This window comes from Ptychodera flava, chromosome 6 (assembly GCF_041260155.1).
Source record: "Ptychodera flava strain L36383 chromosome 6, AS_Pfla_20210202, whole genome shotgun sequence".
Lineage (NCBI taxonomy): Eukaryota > Metazoa > Hemichordata > Enteropneusta > Ptychoderidae > Ptychodera > Ptychodera flava.
Genome location: NC_091933.1, coordinates 23916585 through 23940845, shown reverse-complemented (window position 1 = coordinate 23940845; position 24261 = coordinate 23916585). Strand labels below are relative to the sequence as shown.

General features: G+C 35.6%; 1 protein-coding gene across 1 annotated transcript; it reads left to right on the top strand.

Annotated features, from left to right (window-relative positions):
* Positions 1-146: 146 nt before the first annotated feature.
* On the top strand, positions 147-17861 carry LOC139135247 (transmembrane protein 116-like). The gene is made up of 11 exons (XM_070702537.1): positions 147-388; positions 711-754; positions 3140-3203; positions 6246-6383; positions 6847-6945; positions 8014-8159; positions 8728-8767; positions 9230-9310; positions 10961-11105; positions 11637-11710; positions 16469-17861. Exons 1-11 carry the CDS (start codon positions 347-349, stop codon positions 16643-16645), a joined length of 1050 nt encoding a protein of 349 aa, XP_070558638.1. The 5' UTR covers positions 147-346; the 3' UTR covers positions 16646-17861.
* The last annotated feature ends 6400 nt before the right edge of the window (positions 17862-24261 follow it).

Below are 24261 nucleotides of genomic sequence, written 5' to 3'. Positions count from 1 at the left end.
TAAAACAAAGTACTTTCAAGTACTATTTTACGGACCAATAGTTATATTCTATCTTCAAACAAATTATTTGAGGAACTTGAACAAATTCATCAAAAAACATTATGGAACGAGGATAGCTTTAGGTCAATTAAGGTCTTTTCATGCATATGCATATGCATACTGCATGTACTGGTAATGATGACCAGGTGAACTCAATATTTACATAACAAAGGCTGACATAGCACCCTACGATGATATATGAGAAAAGACTATCAGTAAGCTTATCACCATCAGAAGACTGCATGCAACTTCAGTATTGTAGGTTGAAAGTTGCACAGCTGAATTTTTCCATGAAACCAGCGAAATTATGGCGCAAACGCTTAACGGAACAGTCCTCACGGAGCACCAGGTATGTTTTTGATTAGAAATGTCAGATTTACCGTCGGTCGGGAAGGAATTTTAGCGTCAGCAGAGTGCACGCAGCAAGCAACTGTCGTCAGTCATTCAGTCGCTAGTCGTACACTGTTTGAACCTGCCCGCGGCCACTTGTGTATTTTATGCAGTTGCATTAGCCGCCCTTTCGCCACGTCGCCTATATGGTGATATCAGTCACCGCTTAGATAGCCAGAAAGAATCTTTAACTTGAAGAATCTGAATTCTTAGCATGGACCGAAAGTCAAAGTTAATTTCGCGAAAAATAACCATTAATCAATTAATGTTTTAACTTGCAGATACTCGGTGTCAGCGCCGCGGAGATATCAACAAGTTGTCTAAGGTATCGTTACTTTGTCATAGATATTGTTCAGTGTTTAATATACTTTTAAAAAATTCCTGTAAACATCACTAGTATTATTTCAATGACAAGTTTGGTGGAGAGACTGTGCTCCAATATTGAAATGTATACTCTATCAGGTGGTCGGGTGTTTAGAGTACAATACTTTGCAGTAAATACTTTTGCGGCGCAAATCTTTAAATATCATTATTGTTATTCGTAAAACTCAAGTAAATAAATAAATAAAACAAATAAATGACGTTGTAAGATTGGCCAACATTTTTGAGATATTGTGCTAAAACAAAACTGACATTTGCAATAGGGACAGCTTACCTTCTTGTACTGAAACAGGAGACACGCGAAAGCGCGCACAGTAAAGTGAGAACAATACTTCCTTTCTTTTCTGGTATGTTTTAAGCATGAAACAGATAGCCCGTTGTATTTTTGGGTCAGTGAAGTGTTTGCCGAATGACTGGTTCGTTGTATTTAGTATAATACGCCAGTTCCTAAACAAGGTGTAGTGTTGGGTGGCCGTTTTAACTCTTACCTGTCGAAGAAAGAAGAAATCGACGATTCTTTTAAATGCCGTCTGTTTTATCAACATACATTTCCTTCCCTCTCCATTTGAAAATAATGGGTAGTGCAATTTCCAATTGAAATTTGTGAATTTTGGATTCACGGGGCCCTGAGCCCTATGAAAATGTTCAAATTCAAGACGACAAGATCTTTCCCTCAGATTCAACTTTCAATTTTTATTTTTACTTCAACATCGTGGAGTCAAACGATCTCCCGAACAAAACATTCTGGAAAGTTGTATATTTATTTATTATATAAATGTGACTGTTTTCTTATTCCCATCCTTATTATTAATGTCTGCATAAAACAATAATTTGGATTATTTCTGATTTCTAATGTAAACAATAATTTTGATAGCTAAAAGGTTAAAATTTCAGATGATAGAAAGAAAAGGAAATTTTCAGAAGAGAAATCTGTATCTTGTCCAGTAGCAACCCCTGTCAGTTTATGTTGTACAATTCTGACATAAATACATATTACACGTTGAATAGATTCACCAAGAGCAGTTGTACTGTCGTCTATAAATATTCTTGAAGAACTTCTTTTTTTTTTGGAGCAACAGCAAAAGATCTTGATTTTTAAAAATACTCAATTTTTGTCACAAAATTGTGTGTGACATATACAAATTCTATCATGGACTCATACAGAAAGGTCTAGAGGGTGACAAACATGTATTTTTAGTTCTGTCATGTGATTTGACGTCGGACGTGAGTCCACCCAGTTTACCCACATCAAACTGTCAATGTATTGTCAAGTCAAGTGATCAGATAAAGGACTAAATTAGTGGCAACACACCCTCCCTCTTGACAGTTTGTTTGTATAATTTTTCTGTCATGGTTATTTCTTGAAGGAAACTAGTAATTTTTATTTGACTTTTCCGTCACACATTAATAAGCAAATGGTCACATGTCTCATTAGAATGTGCCAAAACGTATGCTCATTTATTAGGATCAATTATCAAGGTAGAATGACTGCCTCGGTGACAGCTATCAGACTTGATTTTTTCCAATACTTTTCTGATCTACCACTTGTGTGGGCTCATTAATATTATCAAGCCCTGGGAGTAAATCTGGTACCAAAATTTGCACAACGTCCCCCTGATTTTTATTCTTTCTCCTGAAAGAGAATGGTTGAAAGTTTTGTAAAAGAAAGTTTGAGCAAACGTTTAAGTCTTAAATTTTCAAGGCGCACACTACCTTAGCCTAAATTAAAAAGTTAGGGTTATTGACCGCATCGTATTTTTACACGTAGCATTGAGAACCACGTACTTTGTTATCATATGTGACAATGAGAAGGAAAGATTGTACCGATAAAAGTTATGTAATAAGTAATTCTTAAATGTTACGATTATGATATCAGATATACAGTCACATGTACAAAACATGTGAGGTGTGTTCTGCATTACTCTTGACCTAAATGTCTCCTGCTGTGTTCAAAGTGCAATTTCTTGTGGAGTTTTCATCTACCTGTGATATTTTGATAAAAAAATTGATCTTTGATTCTCTCTTAGTGAGTGATTGTATTCCGGTGTTGTGTTTTGGTGTGACAGTTTCCTTGTAACAATCTCTCTCGTCATTGATATAAATATATGTACACACTATTGTTTGCAATGTTTGCTAAGCTGACATATGGTATCAAATTATCATGGTATTGGCATTTCACTATTTATTTCTACTTCTGATATTAAAGGAAACTTAACTTTCATGTTTTAAAGCATGATGCATGGAGAAGAACAGTTGGACTTTTGGTATGTTATTCTATTTGATTCTAATCTATAAAAAATTTCTTTTTGCTCTCTCTTGTGTCTTTCAGCATCATAGGAGCAAGTTCAATAATAATTTCTTCATTATGGAAGAAGAAAGTGCGACAGCCGGAGGTACTTTTAGAGAAACATTGTATCTACCGTTTTATATGATAATATTAGACACATGCAATGTTATCTCTCAAGGAACAATTTCAGGGCCATGATATGACAGACATGTGTAAACACAAATATCAACCGAGGGCATATTATGTAATTTTCGTATGTTAAAACAGGTGACAAGGCTACTAGTGAATATGGGTACCACGTACCTTTATTCACTGGTAGCCTTGTCACCTGTTTTAACATGTGAAGCATTACATAATACACCAGTGGTTGATATTTATGTTTACACTGTCTGTCATATCAAGGACCTCAATTTGTTCCTTGAGAGATATGCATACTGCTTGTGATTGTGAACCGAAACAATGGATATGTCACCCTAAGAATGAATTTTGCCATAAACTTCTGTGCTTCAGCTACAAGTGCATCATCATCATCGATGTTACTACTACTAAAGAATTAAGGACTTTCTGAGTATTCAAATACGACTGTTCTGATAGATTATTTGTGATGGTGTATGTTAAAATGAAAGAATATGAAAAAAAAAATTCAGATATTTGTTAACTAGTTTTAATATTTTAAAATAGACTTGGCTGCTTTGCTAAGTCATGACTGTTTAGTATATTGAATGAACCATTTTTTAGCTCACATTTGGTATACCAATGTGAGGTTATCGTATAAGCTGAATCAGTTCATTTGCATTCCATTTGCATGTCTGTATGTATGTATGTATGTATGTATGTCCGTCCACGTCAAAAACTCCTAAACCGCAGCACCTACTGTCTTAGTATTTGGTGTACAGGTGCACCTAGGGGTGGAAATGTGGATTTGTTTTTTTAAAAATGAACTTGTCAGTGTCAAAAATATGCAAAAAAAACCCCTGCAAATTGCTAAAACTCTGTAATCGTTGGTCAGATTGGGGTTGAAACTTGGCATGCAGGTTCCTGTAGGTATTCTACATTAGTTGTGTAAAAATTGGGATTAAATTTGCATATTTCTATTTTTGGGGTAATTTTTTTCAGTTTTTAGTCAAAAAATCTTTTTCTCTGAAACTGCTCGTCCACTTGCTTTGAAAGTTGGTATACATGTTCCTCAGGATGACCTCAGTCAAGTTTATACAAATTGAATTGAAATTTTCATATTTGTAATTTTGGGGCAATTTTCCGAATTTTTGGTCAAACATTTTTTATCCAAAAACTACTAATCTGATAGCTTTGATATTTGGTATACAGATGCCCAGGGATGACAATAGTTGGATATATGGAAATTGTCCAGAAATATGCAAGTTTGTATTTTTAAGAAAATTTTGTCATTTTTGGTCAAGAAAACACATTTTTAAAACAATTTTGTCATTTTTGGTCAAGAAAACTTGTTCTCAAAAACTACATGTCTGATAGCTTTGTAATTTGGTATAAAAGTCCTGAAGGATATTATCTTCTGCTCGAAGTGTTGGGAAACCCCAAATTTGTATAATTTAGGTAATTTTTCTCAGTCTGTGCCCTTAAATGACCTATACCAACCCAGGATATGTTGTGAGACAGTGGTTAAAGCTGTGAACATAATTTTGTCATATTTGGTATCAATTTGTAGTGAAATTTGATCCAGGAAACAAAGCTGAGTTTATTTTTTCATTTCGGACCAATGTTTACAACTTTTCCGTGTAAGACACAAAGAACTGATAAGAAAGTTTGATCCAGGATAATTCCAGATGTCATAATTACCCCCACAGTGGAAGGCATTTCACCATCTGCAACTAACTTAAAAGCAAAAAATTCATAGGTTGTGAAACTCACCTACTGTACATTTCCCCACTCTCTCACCTTTTCTTTTTGTCAAGCCTTCTTTGGCTGATTTTTTTATTGGCATTTGCTAATGTATGTAGGATCTGCTTGCCCCATTGATGTAGAAGTTAGTATGCATGTTTCTAAAGTTTACCTCCAGTACCTATGTTGCAGACCTTATTTGCTTTTGTCATTCTTGTTTTTCTGGTTGCACAGTGTAGAAATCATTGTCATAACATCAATGTAGAATTTTGCTGCACTGAACAGATAGAAACAACATTCATCGTTGATCTTTGGTAACAATACTAGTATGTACCAATCAAATGTGAGCAACACCGTATCATTGGCAGTATTTTTTATACAAGGAATTACATTGTGTGCAGTTTGATGGATTTTGGTTGATTGATCAATATCCCATTATTCTTACTTCCTGTATTTGGACCGATTAAATATTATTCATACATAAACACATAAAAATAGAGAGACGGCCAGTAAAACACACATGAAGCCCGAACAGAATTGAGGTCAGATTTAACACAGTGATAACTTTTAAGAGTCTTGAAAAACAACCTGCGCACAAATGATTGTTCAAGCTGTCAATATATCTCTTTTGTGAAATCTGTGACTCTTCCTTATTGGGACTGTAAATGATACTTTCATATATATATTTTCATTCGTTGCCATTAGTCTATCAGAAATAGAATCAGCCTAAATATTCAGTGTTATAGTTGACAAATGAATCAAGTCTGGACGAAAATTTAGTCATCAACAAAAACATTGGACAGGCAATGTGGACAATTAAGTTGAACGCAATTAAGGCATTCCAATGTGCTTGCTGGAATAGGGAAAAAGTACTCTTCTGATAAACATAGCAAAACTACAGCAAAATATGTCAAGAGTTACAGCTTACTTTTGAATACAGTCACTTTGTGGTCACCTTCCTATATTCCTGCGGCAAATTCTCACTGGCATGGTTTATACATGTGCAAAACAAGTAAATGTTTGCATATTTGAATTTGTTCACATCAAGCTAAGGAATATGTTTGCTTAGCTGAACAGGGCAAGTTTTGAAATCCAATAAATTCCTTTGATTAGACCATTATTAAAAGCTGAATAAAAAGATTAGTTTCATCAGAAATGAAAAGTTTGTACCAAGTGCAAGTCCATGCTATAAGCGTTTGACAGCAGTAAAAATAAAGTGTTAAGAAAATCAGGGATAAAAAAAATTAACATTTGAGTGCTGCATAATGTTTTTTATTTGTTTGTGTTTTAGGTTCACCCAATATTCCATTTATCACTGGCTGATCTTTTAGCTTCACTGTTTCTACTCACTGGCTGTGTATTGTACATAGTAGACGACGACAGAAACCATTATGAAAGACAATGCATGGTTGTGATTGGGCTTTCCATGGTAGGTTATTGAAAACCAACACTATGAAAAATCACACTGTACAAGTCTTGTATGATGAAATTACTGTAACACACCAGCTTCTTAATGTTTTCTTAAGTTTTGAAATGCATTATCACCTTCTCTTTCATGCCATACTTTCGCTTAAACTTAAAAAGGGGACTTAAAAAACAATGAAAACTATACTGTGTCAAAGTTATACATGAGTGGTATGGCTATACTTGGATATGATGACAGGATTTTGGATTGTTAACATCTAGAGGTCTATGTTAATATTTGACAATTATTGGTATTTCCAGTTTGAAAGTCAAAAGTGCAAAGTTCCTGAAAGTTTGAGAACAAATTAAATGAAAATCATCTGAAAATGTGTTTGTTGTTGCCTTCTTTAATACCTACAATCATGCATATATCATAAACTTGTCTGCACTGCAAAAACTTACTTGTTTTTTCTTTATTCAATCCTCAGACCTTTTTCCTTTGTACATTCTTGTTAACACTAACATATGCAATAGAAGTTTACATCCGCATGAAGGAGAGACTCAACAGGAAACCAATGAGGGAATCGGTACGTTTGATGTCAAAATATTAACAATTTTTTTTTTTCTGAAATCCTGTAAGTTTAAGGATGATGTTTAGTCTGTTGAAGCTTTCACATATCATCTTACAATGGCAGTGCATGATCATGTAAGTGATGAAATTCATACACAAGTAAAATTTAATTTTCTATGAGGGCTGTTTATGCAAAGTCACTGATAAAGCAATGATCTGGAAATGCTAGTTAATTGCATTTGTTCTTGTTTACATTTACGCCCTCAATTCTTTGCTCTTAAGGTAAAGTGCAACTCGGGGACAGATATTTTGGACTCTCAAATTTTTTTCTGATCTACCACTTGTGGGGGCTCATTTTAAAGCTCGTGGAGTAAAAAATATTTTCACTGTTTTAGTTTTTCCAAAATCGAAAATTTTGTTTTCCCATGTAGAGTTAAAACGGCAGGGATTGCAGCCATTTTTAATGTGAAACATTGATAAATGTGAGGTAATTTGTTTCGCTAATAAATCACTGATCCCTGATTTTCACTGTCGATTAATTGTTAAAAGTTTCATTGAATCAAGTTTGAGCAAATTATGTTTAAGTCTTTTGGTTTTGAAGCGTGTACTACACTTTAATACATTGTACATTAAAAACATTCTGGAATCCTCAAAGTCAGAATAATTTGATGTAATCAGGTAAAATTTGGTAAAGAACAGCTGCCATGCAGAGACCACTTTCCAAATTCATGCACATCATACGACGGTGATTGATAAACTTTGCTCCATTTTATACACCTGAGAAGTTCATTTTTGCTGTTGAAGTCTGGTGTTTATTCCATGCAACTATAGGTTTACCATGTAATAGTTGTTAGCTAGGTCAACAACCACTTTACATATTCATAGCAATATCAACTCTTTGCTCAGAAGAACAGATATAGCACCAAATATAAAATGAACATGTGAGAAAGTTGGCTCTATCACAATTAAGCAATAATTTCTGTAATTCATAGACAGTTCTATCATACTAATCAACAGATTCCATCATTGGCAATGATTGGTTTTTCAGCTGCTAAGCCATGTACTTTCTGTTTTGTACTTCCAGATATACGGTCATTTTCCGAGTGTGTATGCACTGTATGTTCTGTCATGGATTGTACCAGTCTTCTGTGCCGCTTTCTTTCTCATTTTCTCCTTAAAGAATTATCCAACCATTCAGAAGTTAAATGGAACAGATTGCCAGAACTTTGAGTAAGGATTACTCAATTTCTACTCGCTAAACATCTAGTTTGTTGCTTATATATATGAGTGAATTTTTCGAAAAGAAATATTGATAATGCAGGAGGCTATATAAGTACATGTGATATGGCCAAAATTACTGTACAAAAAGTAAAAAAAAGATTCTTGTTGGACAGAACTATAACAAACCGTGATGTCAAATTAATGCTATGGTGGCAGGGAAGGTAACATCCCAAAAGATCAGCTAATGATAAGCTTAGCTACATTTGGGGCACTACAATAATTTGTCCTTTGAGTTGATATTAGGCAGCCACAGACGTTGTTGGTTCTGTTGTGCAATATTTAGCCAAAAGACAAGATTCTTACCCAAAACATTTTCTTCCATATGCTCACAGCTATTATTGCCATAATTTCTTGATCTTAATTCATGAGTCAGATTCATAACTATATTTTCATTATTTGTCATAATGATGTTCAAAATTTATGATTATCATTGCAAAGCAATGTATTATTGTACCTATTTATGTCTTTTTTGGCACAGTCTCTGCTGTTATTGTAAAATTTTCTCTTCTTTTCACAGGTGTGTGTTACTAGTGCATCATAGGTCAAAACAGTGTGCTGTAAGTTTTCAACTTAACATGACATTGACTTAATTTGACACTGTTTCAAATATACAACTAAACTGTGGTATCAAGAATGTGACAGCTACAATGCACCTCACAAACAGTTCTTTTCTAATCTACAGCTTGTGTAGATTCATGCATTGAGATCTGTTGTGAAACTAAATTTTCACCACGTTGCGTTTGTTAAAGCTGGAAATTTTAATTGAACTCCTTATCACAAAAATGATTAGATTTATGTCAAGGATAATTTTGCACCCCTGGTCATATTTATCCACCAAGCTGACAAAACAAAAAGAATCAATCAGTGGAATACTTGATGTGTGAATTTGCTTCTTTGATGACCACACGGTCATACATGTTTCCCACTCTGTTCAATGAACATTATCCACAGACTTTTATATTGTCGAATACAATTTGCCTAGGAATATTCACATTTTCATGATCTAACTTTTCCCCCAGCCGGAAGTGGAGCATCGTATGTATCTAGTGTCCAAACTGATATTCTTGTTTCCCCTATTGGTTTCACTGACAGGAAATCTGGTAAGTACAAGTAACTTTTTGAAAAAAATTCTACCTCGTCAGAATAATTTTTAAGTTGTTTTTCACCATTTATAGTACACTACAATCAGATCAGGTGGAACTCCAAACCATGTTGAATATTTACAACCCTTAAAAGTGCACTGGTTAAAGAGCCTACCATTTCGTATTGACTACAGTTTAAAATATTATTTTGTGAAGTAGCGTGCTTATTGAAATATCATCACCTTGTGCTGTATAAGCTACAATGCGGCAGAGGAGGGGGTAATAGTGCAGCAAGAACTGTCTACGTCAATTAGATAATTGACATATAAGACCATTGTGATAGGCCAGTCATAATGTGGTCAACTCAAATTATGAGACCTGAGTCCACAGATTCCAATATGACCTTGTTAGAGCCGTCAGGGACATAGATGTACAATTACATCTGTTTACATTTCAACTGAAAGGCCAAATCAGAGTTTTATCGACCATATTTAATGTACCAGAATGATGCGTATTAAACATTCATTTTCTGTCCAGAATAAAGTAAGTTTTATAATCATTGATGCACTGCAAAGAAATACATATTTGTGATAATTTCAACACACTGCAAAACTCCAGCCACAAGTGCCACAATAGACAATGATAATTTGTGTGCACATAGTTGCTGATATAGATTCATGAAGTTCAATCTTTTCCAATCTTCTTTCAAAATGTTTTCCTCAGTGTTGCACCACCACCCTTTGTAAGATAAAGTGAATCTTTCCTTTCCTAGATAGCGATTGGTAGTTTTATGAGTAAATTGTGACCCGTTTTTGCTTCAATTTCATTGTTGTGTCTTTAAGGCCCATATTGCAAATACACTGTTTAGGCTGTTATATTAACATATTTTATCAAACCATGGGTTGGCATGAAAGGTAGTACGTGCCTCAAAAATGAAAGACTTCAACTTTTGCTCAAACTTTCCTCATTGAAACTTTCAACCATACTTTTGCCATATCAAGAATAAAAATCAGGGGTTACTGTGACACACAAATTACTTAACACTTACTGATATCTGAAATTCAAAATAGCCACCTTCCCTGCGTTAATTCTATAGCTCAAAATATTTATTTGGATTTTCCAAAAACTATGATGGTGAAAATTTTTCATACCCCAAGAGCTTCAAAATAGGCCCCAACAAGTGGTATATACAAGAAAAATATTGTAGAAATTAAAGAGTTCAAATATCTGTGCAAAAGATGCATTCTGCCTTTAACACTTTGAGCGCCATAGTCTATTTTCGTCCCCTTTATAAAATAAACCACAGTAAATTTTTCTCAGATTTTTGCCAAAATTCTGAGAAAAAACTGTAGCAAATGAAATGTGATGTCCATTTGGTCCAAAATTATCAAAAGTTCATAAAAATTGGTAAAATTTTGCACTAAAATTTTGGCGGGAGAAAATTACAGTGCTCAAAAGGGTTAATGCAAATGCATATATCAACAACCAGACTCTGTGAAGGACCTTTTTATTTTTGCCATATCTATTTGTACAATTTTTTATTCATTTATATTATACCATAAATATTTATTGTAATTTCAAGTGTTCTTAATATATGAAGAGTTTTCATTGAAATGAAATGTCAACAGCAATGGATTCATGTATAGTGATTTCCTTATGTGTTCGCAGGTGTTGTACTTCTTAACTCACAGGGCGTTGAAACAAATGCATGTCAGCAGTGGTGTGGTGGGTCCTAGGCAATACATTGATGCTGCAAGGGTTCGCAACAGAGCCATCCTATACTGCTCCATGTTCTGTATTTGCTGGTTGCCATGTAAGTGTTATCTCACTGTCTGTTGGGGGTGGGGAGGTATGGAGAGAAAGAGAGAGAGAGAGAGAGAGAGAGAGAGAGAGAGAGAGAGAGAGAGAGAGAGAGAGAGTGACAGACTGGCAGACACAGACTAACGAGACCATAGACATATTTTCTTAACTGAAATAAAAGATTGAACCGATTAATTTGGACAATCGCGCAAACTATGAAACTGTTCTTGACATTTCCAAATACACCTGTATGTAAATGTCATACAAAATATTTAAATTCAGGAAGGAAAAGCAATGGAGCAGGATGATTAGAAAACTTGTTTGTGCAATTAGCATGCTAAGTGATCAACCCTAGATAAACAAGCTTTTCTAATATCTATCATTGGTATATAATGCATTGATTTAAAAAAGTGATTGTATTTTTGCTCAATGTTAATCAAACATTTTAAAAAGTTCATTCATAATTTAAGTTTGGTAGTAAAATTTCCACACCTTTAACATGCATGAAACAAAACTCATATTCATTTCCTGGTCCTTATTGCAGCTGTTACACTAGGTCTGGTCTCATTTACAAATGGTTTCAATATGCAGTCCTACTACTGGCTCTATATTGTACAGGTGAGTTGAATGATCAGATGTTCCTTCTGGACGGTCAGTTTTTTTTTCAGCCGGGGGGGGGGGTTCACCCTGTTTTTGACTTTGGTGATAGGGGGCTCACCATGTTTTTGAAATGCCCAATGGGGGGGGGGGGGTCAGTGTGTTTTTGAATTTTGACACAGGCTCATCATTGCCTAAAATGCTAGTGTCAGCCACAAATTTCATCATTCAGTTGTATTTTTCGGCGTGCCCTTTGGGCGCGTAACTTTAATAATCAGTCATATTTTTCAGCACGCCCAACTTTAACATATCAAGCATACATACATCAGAGATATCTGTATGTTCAATATTTTTCAGCGTGCTCTTCAAGCTCATTACTTTAATATATCAGACATTTTTCAGCATGCCCTTCAGGTGCATGACTTTAATATACAAGGCATATATATCAGAGATATCAGGATGTTTCATATTTTTCGGCGCGCTCTTCGGGCGCCATACTTTAATAAATCAGAGATATCTTGATGTTTGCTAAGTGAAAGTGTACCATTATGAAATCTGCATTTCATATGAAAAGGATGACAAATTCCTGATCTTTTCTGTTTTCTCTATGAGAATTCAGTGTGAGAAAGCAACATGCACAAATATGTCACAATATATATTTGATACAGTGACTTATTTTAGAGATAGAAAAATGACAAGATATCTTTCCTTCTCGGTGATGCAATTATTTTCCTTTGTTTCACAGGTTTTCTGTAGAAAAATGCTTTTTTATGAACAAAACAACAGTTAAAAAAGGCAGTTTTTGTCATTATTAGCTGATATGGTTTCAATGTTACAAGAAAAGGTCCTCTCAGACACTGTACACATCAGATTTGGCTAAAAAAGCTCTCTATGGCTCCTCAGGAGATTTAATTTGATGGTTGGCAAGTCTTAACACCCATCAAAGTTTTTGATTCACTGCTTTTTCCTCTTTGATATTAATGATTGACATCCATTTCTGTACAACAGTTCAGGACATCTGGTTAAGCATAGAAAGTGTGAAATACATTCACAGCTCATTCAAAATACAGCTCATTCAAAATGTACTGTATTCAAACTTTAAGATTGACACTTTGAAATTCCTATCTTACAACTGACATGTCAACAATTTCATTAAAACATAGAATGACTATTTAAAATATAAATATATGTAAAATGTAAAATATAATATATATATATATATATATATATATATATATATATATATATATATATATATATATATATATAATATATATATATATATATATATATATATATATATCATTTATGTCCACCTTTTGTTTTACCTATGTCTGCGCCGGGGGGGGGGGGGGGGGGGGGGGGGGGGGGGGGGGGGGGGGGGGGGGGGGGGGGGGGGGGGGGGGGGGGGGGGGGGGGGGGGGGGGGGGGGGGGGGGGGGGGTTCACCCTGTTTTCGAAAATTTGGAATGGGGGGGGTCACCCTGTTTTCAATTTGGATAGGGGGGTCAGCCACTTTTTGACGTCCACCCACCCCCCCCCCCCCCCCCCCCCACCCCCCCCCCCCCCCCCCCCCCGGCCGAAAGAAACTGACCAGTCCTCTCAGGAGATTTAGTCAGGGGAGAACTCCAAACTGACAAAGCTTAATATGCTCCTTTGCAGTTTTTTCAATCACACCTTGCAGACTACGGTATTAAAAGCAAAATAAATGAAAATTTCTCGGTTGTAGTGGCCCCCAAATCATGTGATTCATCAGATACTGTATTTGATCATGGCAATTTGCAAACTTACTGGTTCAGGAATATGACTTGCATGGAAAGAGCGCTCTCTGCTGATAGTAATGTTTTTCTTTTGTCTTTATATTTTTAGACACATGTAATATATCTCCAGATTTTCCTATTGTCTACAAGCTGATAGTGTTGGGTCCTCTATATGAGGTACTTTGGTGTGTGACAACACAGCTGATTCGATTTGTTAATCGAATTTTCATCCATAAATTCTGTCTTGTCTGATTATACTGCAGTAATCATACAATACTGTGAACAATGTGAAAGCAAAACCACTGATGACTTGTCATCACTAAACAGTTTTAAATGAGAAGTCCAACAAAGAATTAGCCCCGATGTAAAACGATGTCATGTCTTTACTGACCGGTAAAGTCAACCTGCTATCTGTATGTGGAAATAGTTTCTTGTACACTGCGTAGGTTGTAGAATTTTTAAGCCCGCTTTTCTGTTAAAAGTAATCACTCAGAGCAATGGCATTGTTTTTGTTAGTCATGTAGCACATCAATTGTCAAAGGCCTAATGTCATCAAATTATATTTCAAAGATGCACAATTTATTCGAAGCTTTCAAAGGAGATGGGATGGCAAACAATCAACTCAGTAGGTTTCAATAGACTGCTTTAATAACTCTGTTTTAAGGTAGAATGCACCTCGGGGACAAATATTTGAACTCTCAAAAAAATTTTAATTATTTTCTCATCTCCCACTTGTGGAGTTCATTTTAAAGCTGTTGTTGTGAAAACACTTTTTACCGTCTTGGATTTTCAAAAATCGGAAATTATATTTTTCTCCATTGAGTCAACACATTGTAACAACATCTCTAGTACAAAATTTGCACGGTGACCCCCCCCCCCCCCCCAATTTTTAGCTCCGCTGTCAGCGACGCGGAGCTTATCAAATAGGTTGATTTTCCGTCGTCGTCCGTCGTCGTCGTCGTTGTCCGTCGTCGTCCGTCGTCGTCCATCAACAATTGCCTTCTCCTCTGAAACCGCAAGTCCAATTGCTTTGAAATTTTATATGCAGTTCACTTAAGGTGACCTCACTTCAGTTTGTTCAAATCGTGGTGAAATTTGCATATTTGTATTTTTGGGGCATTTTTGGTGTTTTTGGTAAAAAATCTTCTTCTCTGAAACCGCTTGTCCGATTGCTTTGAAATTTGATATGCAGTTTGCTTAGGGTGACTTCAGTCAGATTTGTTCAAATCGTGGCGAAATTTGCATATTTGTATTTTTAAGGCAATTTTTGTCATTCTGGTAAAAAAATCTTTAAAAATTTCTTCTTCAAAACTGCCAGTCAGATAGCTTTGATATTTGGTACATAGGTCCTAGGGATGATCTATTTCAGATTTGTTCAAATTGTGCAGAAATATGCAAATTTGCTTTTTTAAGGCAATTTTTGCCATTTTTGGTCAAAAAATTTATTTCTCAAAAAGTACTGGTCTGATAGTTTTGAAATTTGGTATACAGGTTTCTATCGATGAACTAAGTAATATGTATTGAATTTCTGATGAAATCTGTAATTTTGTATTTTTGGGGCAATTTTTTGCCATTTTGGTCAAAAAATGTGTATTTCCAAAACTACTCATCCGATAGCTTTGAAATTTGGTATACAGGTTCCTACGATTAACTAAATGATAGTTATTGAAATTATGATGAAATCTACAATTTTGTAATTTTGGGGCAATTTTTACCAGTTTGGTCAAAAAATGTGTATTTCCAAAACTACTCATCCGATAGCTTTGAAATTTGGTGTACAGGTTCCTACAGATGAACTAAATGATAATTATTGAAATTATGATGAAATCTGCAATTTTGTAATTTTGGGGCAATTTTTGCCATTTTTGGTCAAAACATGTGTTTCTCAAAAAGTACTGGTCTGATAGCTTTGAAATTTGGTATCAGGTTTCTACAGATGAGCTAAGTAATATATATTGAATTTCTGATGAAATCTGTAATTTTGTATTTTTGGGGCAATTTTTGCCATTTTTGGTTAAAAAAATGTGTATATTCAAAACTACTCATCTGATAGCTTTGAAATTTGGTATACAGGTTTCCATAGATGAACTAAATGATATTTATTGAAATAATGATGAAATCTGCAATTTTGAATTTTTGGGGCAATTTTTCCTATTTTTGGTCAAAAAATGTGTTTCTCAAAAAGTACTTGTCTAACAGCTTTGAATTTGGTATACAGGTTTCTATAGATGAACTAAATTTGATCTTTTGAAATTATGATGAAATCTGCAATTTTTACTTTTGGGGGCAATTGTTGCCATTTTTGGTCAAAAAATTTATTCTCAAAAACTACTCATCAGATAGCTTTGGTTGACATGTTCTTAGGGATGATCCTATGTGATATATTCAAAGTATGATGAAATCTTCAATTGCGTATTTTTGCAGCTTATTTTAGCCACTTTTTTCTGGCCACTGCATCGAGCTATCAAAGATTTCCACCCTTCTTCATCAACATGTGTAAAAAATAGTTATTCTCTACATAAATACAGCGGAGCTATATCGGCCGCTAGGTCGCTTGTTATTCTTGATTTTGAATTGAGAATGATTTAAATATTCCTTGAGGAAAGTTTGAGCAAGAGTTTAAGTCTTAAATTTTGAGGCACAATACTACCTTGAGACAAGTTAGTCCAATTCCTTGTTACATATTGTACTGATGACATCCCTAAATTACTCTTTACACAAGTCAATGAAGTACATGTAATAGAGTGTGAAAATTTAAACTTCACCAGGTTTGCTCACATTACCCATTTTAATATATAGACTAACTGGCCATATTTTCAGTAACTTAGATGTTTCCCTATTAATATTCTCCGTAATGAGGAGGAAACGACATCTGACGTACGTCTCTTAGTAACTTCCAAGTTCACCTATCAGTGACATATGCTATACCTCTCAGCAGTTGAAAGGTTTTCACCACTGTGTGCATGATTCACTTCTCTATATGTGAAAAGTATAAAGTAGAGCGTTTCTTCTTTCTACAGGCATGTACCACACCTCTACAAGGCTTACTGAATTGCATCGTGTATGGATGGCAAAGGAGAGGCTTTCAGATAGCGTTTAACATCAAACGTCAACACACGCAAATTGAGAAGTTCCAGAGCTTGTCTGTGAGCGGTGATAGTCTCTTATCAGGCTACAGTACATTCTCAAGTATCTGACAATTTTGTGGTGGTTGTTGAAGAGCTGCTATTGCAGCCATGGTTGTCTGAGAGATTGACTGTTGAATTATGATAACATCTGTGCATCTCTCAGTGAAGTGTGGGTTTTGCTAAAGAATGCAATATTTGTGAAGAGGATCAGTTGCAAGACCTTTACGCTGAGGAGGACTTTGCTTAAAAACACTATTGCATGATAAAACCCCAGAACTGTCATGAAGGCTGACTTCAGAACAAATGAAGAGTCACTAATGAACAGCGCCCCCTTGAGGGGAAATTATTGTTGCTTTTGTCTATGTCAGTAGCGCAATCGACTCTACCTTCAAAGGTTCTGACAAACGTCAGTAATTTGAGCAGCGCACTGAGAATCACGTAGGCCATCTTTTTTTTATTGACTTTGTGCAATGCAACCAAACAGACTAATGCTGTCTTAAATGGTTATTTACTAGGGGATGTTAAATTGGTTACACTGCGGGAACTGTGTCCACGAAACAATCCATTGCTAATGAGATCAAGTCAGATCTTTGATGTTTCTCAGATATCAATAAGTAATGAAGCAGCAACAGGGAGACTACAGGACAGTTGCGTGATGTATTATCTCTGGCTTCATATTCTTTATTTAATCCCAACCGCAGTTTTCACTGAAATGCTCTGTGCCTTCCAACATCACACTACTACCCAGCGTAATGTAAGCACTTCATACAAAAATTCTGAGCAAACATCCAAAGGTAAAAATTATGGGAAAAGTTCAAATAAATGGCATGCTGTATTTACGTAATAAAATGTACAAACAAATATAATATGTGGAATGTCACAATGCAATTTCTTTTTCTGAAAGTGTTTTTCTTTTCAATTGTAAGTTAGTATGTAGTGCCGTTTCCTGCATACTCCATGGTCCAAATCATTGATGTATCTGAAGACAATATATGCCGTATATGGTACCAACCTGAGTCTCTTGCAAAAAATTGTAGTTACTTCCTGCTAAATATCATTTTGAGTTGCTTTCGTTACAACTTTTTGTACTAATTTAGTAGTGAATCATGTTATGGGCAACTCTGACACAAGATGACTGGCATGATGGTGCTGAAGATGTGAACTGTTGACTCACGAATATTTCATACTACAAATATAACTCTTATAAAACTTGTGATTGTATATTATTTACTATTCAATATTTATATAAAAATGTAAATAAAAACTACGATGTAATAATTTCCAAGTGCGTTTCCTATATCAGTGTGCTTCATGGTAAAACCTTAACATACATCCTGCATCCACATATGTATCTCTGTCACTTTCATCTTCACTTTATTTTACACTACTCACACACTTCTCACTGGGCAAGTTTTGAATTTGTCTAAATTATCCGGTGAAGTCCGCTCACCTCAGCGTTGATCTGTGAGAACCGTAGAAGCCACTCTTGTTTTTTATCCAATTAGCCTGTCCACCCCTGCGAGTTATCCTTACAGGGATGGAAACCTCCGTAACATTGAGTTTTAGGATGAAACTATCATGACAGAAAAGGGGCAGAAGCAGCGTCTTGAGTGCCAGAGGCACTTCCCCGTATCTTGTTTTCAATCAGAGACAAGAGAGGCCAGTTTACGTCAGTTGTTGTGCTCAGCCGTGCATTGGATGTTAACGCCATAAAGATGACAGCTACATTCCTATGATATGATGCATTGCCATCGAATCTCTCTATACGTGCTCGCACTAATGATCAAATTATCTGATCGTAAAACTTCCTAATACTGTTCCCATGACAACAAATCACACCAGGCTTCAGATGAAGGACGGTAGATTAGTTTTTTTGCCTAAGACAATAATTACGGGAAAAAATAATAAATCCAACAGCAATAATCATTACTCCGGGCCAAGGTCACCAGCTCAATATAAATATCTAAAAATTCAACAGAGCCAGTGAATTAGCATATAATACATACAAACACCTGTTGAATGTGGTTATATCACGCGGGACCCAACAGGTTCACTGGACCATTAACTTGAAGTTTTATGCTCTTCTTTATTGTCATTTAATGATATAATAAACACGCCATATTGTCCCATGAGTTATCTATAAAATTTTATTGTGGTCCGCTAGGAAGGCTTCTACCCATAGCATACAGCTTACAGTGGATATATATGTATGCACTATGGCAACAATGTCATGGTTACTGCAGATGTAGACTAGACACACATCAAATATTTCAACAAACAATTTCTGGTTTCTAATGACAATTTGTCCAACAAATACATTGCAAAATACATATTTTTGTTTCTGATGCTGAACATTTTGGCAAAAATTTCCTGGTTTATAACTTTTTCCCCAACCACTTATTAGCATGAGATTACAACAGCTGTTAAAGGTTTTTTCTTTCCCTGATTGCAAACTCACAATATATTCTCTTCCTTTTCACTCATTTTATGAGTACAAAGGGAAAGCAGCTCAATTCAGACTACTTATTCCTACTGATATGACATCGTGAATCTTTAGCTGTTTTGTACCAGTTTGTTTGAGAACAATATGAATATGGTGGGGATAATGCATCGATCTCAAAGTGATACAGGCGAAAGACAACCAAAAACACACATCATTTTTGTCTGTTGGGCCGGATAAAATCTTTCATCTTATGCAAATATAAAGACTGTATCTTCATCAATGATATGCATCACGAGCAAATATGTAAAAAAAATGTGTGCTGTGTACATGTTTGAAGCATAATTTTTTTTGTGAAGTGAGAGAAATTCTGATTTTAAGTTTGCTGTGCATTTTGCAGTACTGTTCGTGCCATGCACCTTTCCAAGCTATTGGGACATTTCATTACTCAACCAAGGGAATGACATAACTGCCAAGGAAAAAATGACGTAGGACACACTTTCTTCTCTTCTTTTTTTCCTTTGCCACAGATAATGAAATACACTCGTCAATTTGTCTGCCCGTGTTAAGACGTATTCAAGACGAAGTAAGGTAATATTCCCAGGAGGGTGGTACTTGGAGAGAGGGGATTTCCCAGGAGTGTTGGGCAAGATGGACATAAATTGAACTGAACATTTGGGAAATTTACAGATCATCTCCGTAATGGACACTTGTATTGTGCCTTGCAGGGTGATTGCACACGCCCACTCCTCCTAACCAGCTGGGCTGTTATATGCAACACGCACGTTTAATTGGAATGAATAACCAAATGGTTTGTTGGAATGAAAGTCTGCTATGATCAGCTGTGTTCTCTTTCTTCTTTTTTTGTTTTATTCGCCCTGGGAACTGTGTCGTTCGCCGTTTGATGTAGCCTGTCGGAATATTGATGTTGATTACGAGTGATGTCCATGAAAAGTGGTTGAACATCAGAGGCCAATAAACGCCACAACTGTATTGATATAATTCAGGTGAATTAAAATAAGAAAACTCATGAAATATTTGCAATCTTAGCCCTTTCAAGATTTTTGAAGTCTTGGGTGCCATTCGCTTACAGCCTTACTATTTTGCAAGTTTTTAGTTCCTTTTGGTTGACAAAATTCCAAGTGTACATACTTGCTTTCAGTACATACTGATAGTCAATTTTATTGGTTGAAAGACAACCGCTGATGTGCACTTTTAGTGTTGAAGAACTGCATGATGGGAAATGCTCTCCTAAATGCTTTGAGAACGATGAAATCAACAATTTATGAGCTCAACAAGGAGTAAAAAAATATTTAATTTTCAAGTCATGAAACCAGCAGTTCATTTAGATTTCATTACTTTCTGAGTTCCAATCAATCATAAGTGGGTATGTTTGACAGCTTTCATCTTCCCTGGGAGTTGAATTCCGCCAGGTTTATCATTATTTTTTAAACCATTCATGCCTAAAAGACCAAAAGGACAATTAAGATATAATGATTATTTTGCTTGTGGGTAGGTAAAAAGATGGATGCAGGTATCATGACTTTTTTCACTTTTCCACTGTAGAGAATTTTTTTCTGGCAACAAAACCAAAATATTTTTTGCCTCTATTTCACAACTCTCTAGTAATATCACTGCGGTGAATGGTTATACATTTTCGAACTACAGTGCGGCCAAAGGGAAGATTCACCAGTTTAATACAACAATTAACAACAAAACATTTCCTGCCAGGTTTGTAAGTTGACGAGATAAAAATCATCAGAAAATGTGCCTGTCAAATGCAGATAAAATCATTTTCCCCTTTCAAAGGTCACACAAACTCAGGTTTGCTGTTCTTAAATTGCTCAGATAAAGCCTAAGATGTTTTTTGACGTGTTTAACGAGATGGCTAACATCATCTAAGACTTGTTGCCAGCCAAGCCAATGATACAGTGAGCAAGTCACACACCAGAAAATTCATATTTAATCAATTTTTTTCTCCATGGGAGACTTTGGGTGACACGCAAGGCTATTGAGCATTTGACAGGGTTGTCTGTGACAGTGTTTCTGGGGAAAACATCACTATAAATGGACACACACGATAAAATGCGATATTCTACACAGTCAATATTTATTCCAATCAAATACATTCTACTGGTATTAGACGAAATGGTAACAATATATTAAAGATAAAAGCAATATAATTCACCAGTGTGGAATGATTTGGTTCAAAATTTCATGATCTGGAAATGCAGGTGGCATTGTTCAAGTCATGCTTTCTGTGTGTTTGACTGACAGGTGCAGCACACTGAGAGCTGTTATAAATGGCTTATTGACGTACAGTTAGTGGTTTGCTGGTTAACAGATGTAGTGCCGAGCTGTGTGGCTTTGCATTAAACCTCCCTAACATTCATACATTTCTCTGATCAGGGAGTGTGGGATTCCTTGGCAAGCCTGAAAAAAACCGGAGCCGTATTTGGAGATTTATATTTCAACTTTGACCTTTCATTTCTCACTACTGCCTTGGTGGCAATTGGAAAACACTTAAATTTTGTGTTGGTTATTTTTTTTTTTTCACCAGAGTAACAATCAAACACTGATTTAAACTTAATGATATATGAAAACTGAATGCCGGGGAAAGAATTGGCGCACGTCCGGACTAGTGATTATTTTTAAACTTCTCATGGCTGGACACATCCTTTGTTATCAAAGTCTGAATATTCACTTTGAACATAGGTTGAAGTAAGGTGCAAGAACTTTTTCCGCCACACTCCCTTCTTCATTAAACGCTGCACAACACAAAATAAAATCTAGAAAATTACACATAGCTTCCACTGTAAAATCTGAGAACACTGTGTTTCAAAAGTACCTGGAACATGAACACACCATGACTCACTATGACACTCACTCAAACTGCAAAAAAAATTGAAAAAATTCCTTGATAAAATTCACAGGTTGTCTGTAAATTGTGAAAATCTGCAGCTGCTTACATCATTAGGTATTATTGAATATTATGGGTTAGTCAACCTTACTGTTTCCAGTCTGAATTCATTTCAGAAAACCATCATAGAGGTCTCCCCTGCATGAGAATGGCAATGTAAGCTGTCATTTTGTAGAATATACAGCGTGATTTACTGCGGATTAACTTCATGACAGTGGCCAAATTCAATCTCTTTTTCAGTTGCACTACTGTGGTAAGATGTGCTACAACTTTTTTTCGGGGTACAAAAATGCTGACAAGCCATGTTTTACGTTAGTTTTCTCGAAACAGAAATATCCCAGGTTTCATTGAAAATCATGGAAAACTTTTGAAAAACTTCAAACTATCCACTCTCCCATTTAGTTTCATAAGTTTTGAACGTGCCTGTGGTTATAAACGATAAGGACAATTTAAACATGCAAATTTGATGGATTTTTTCAAAGCTGCATTCAAACTTGTTTTTTCAAAGCTGAAACTGTTTTTTTTTTTCAAAATACATTTTAGGATGTTTTCTATAGTCTCCTTGAACATAAGTTGATAAAATTCACATGTAAATCTATTAGCAAACAGCATTTTCCTATCACCATGGTGTTCAACACCAAAGTAGATTTCATTCAAATGAAAAGTTAAAACCATGAAAAAGTCTTTCTTCTTTAACCAACATGAAGGTTACAAATCCTGTTGACGTTCTGGTTGAATATGACACCTATGTTAAGGACTTTGCTTCTGAGATGGTGAAAACAAAGAATAACATCTCAACTGATTATTCGTATCTCGCAAACAATACACATTCAGTCACTTCATGACAACATCGTAATCAAACTGGCATAAAATATAGTTACATATTTTTGTAAAGACATATAAAACTGTCTAACAGCACCAACTAATATTGAAAACCTTTGCTTTGATGCAATAAAATCATTCTGGTTGACATTCTGGTAAAGTCTCTAGTTACAGAACAGTGTTGCCATGGTGACTGTGTGCCCGCAGCAACGACCTGTTACCATGGCAACATCCCAGTAACATCTTAGTTCCATGGTAACAACCTGGTAACATCCTCAATGATGAGCCATAAAGCACCTGAGTTGGAAAGTTACAGTTCATCAAGTGAAAAAAAAAATGTTGAACACACTATCATCATTTTAAACACGCACAAAAACACGCTTACAGTGTAGGAAAACACAAAGAGTGTACAAAAAGTCTATCAAATTGTGATTTCAAATACTAAATAGAAACTATTTCATCTAGAATTTTAATATACAATTGGATAATTCTTAATCTGTATAAAACACTAAAAATAACTTACTGTAAATTCATGTACCACAATTGCAACAGAGAACCATAGAGATCATATAGAATAATACTGTCTAAAGCCTAGGTGTGCAAACCTATGAGACGGAGAGCACGTACGCATTGGATGTACTTGTACACTGAACAATAGTGAGGTTTCAAGGTACTACAAAGTAGGCATCTATAAGCAACCATGTCAAGTCATTTTAAGAAGATGAGAAACCTTTGGTTGGGGTGGAGGTTTCAGGGAGGGTACTTTGAAGAGTTGTGAAGTACCGTTGTAGTCTTAATGTTTGCCTGATAATTTCATACTAGGTCACACGTAGTGACTGCTTGTGTGATTTTACAGACTATTTTGAAGGAATGGATCATCGCCACTTTCTTGTAAGACTTCATTTTTACACGTGCGGGACTGAAGTGGGTCATTTGGCGACAGGTACTTGTCGGTTATAAAGCCTGTGATTTTATACCCTGCGGCTTGCACATTGTTGACATTCTTTTGGAAATTCCATGGCAAATGGGTGTATCTCGGCACCGAAAGAGAACTTTATCTCTGCTCCCAATATTTAGGGTTATTGTCCGATTTATCTTGTGTGTGAAATGGTGTGTAATTATTGCAATCTATTTTACAATGATATGGACAGTTCCCAGCACCTGATAAGTGTGTGTGTGTGTGTGTGTGTGTGTGTATAATTGCACAAGTGTGTAGTGCTTATTTCATATTTCAGTAAAAATGGAAAGTTTGGAATGAATGTTGGGACCCTTTGAAGTGGAAACTGGGCGGTTGAAAGATCTCGACTTTGGAACTCGGATGGGGGGGGGGGGAGAGGCACATTTTCTGTGTGTGTAGATTGATTGAGCATATTCAGTAAAAGGTTTCACTGTACCACGGGGTAACAGTATCTGTGCATTTGATGAAGTGTCGGAGATATCAAAGCACTAACAACGGTTGCCATACTCCACATTCTTTCAGAGGTTTTCTTTGGAATGTTCTTG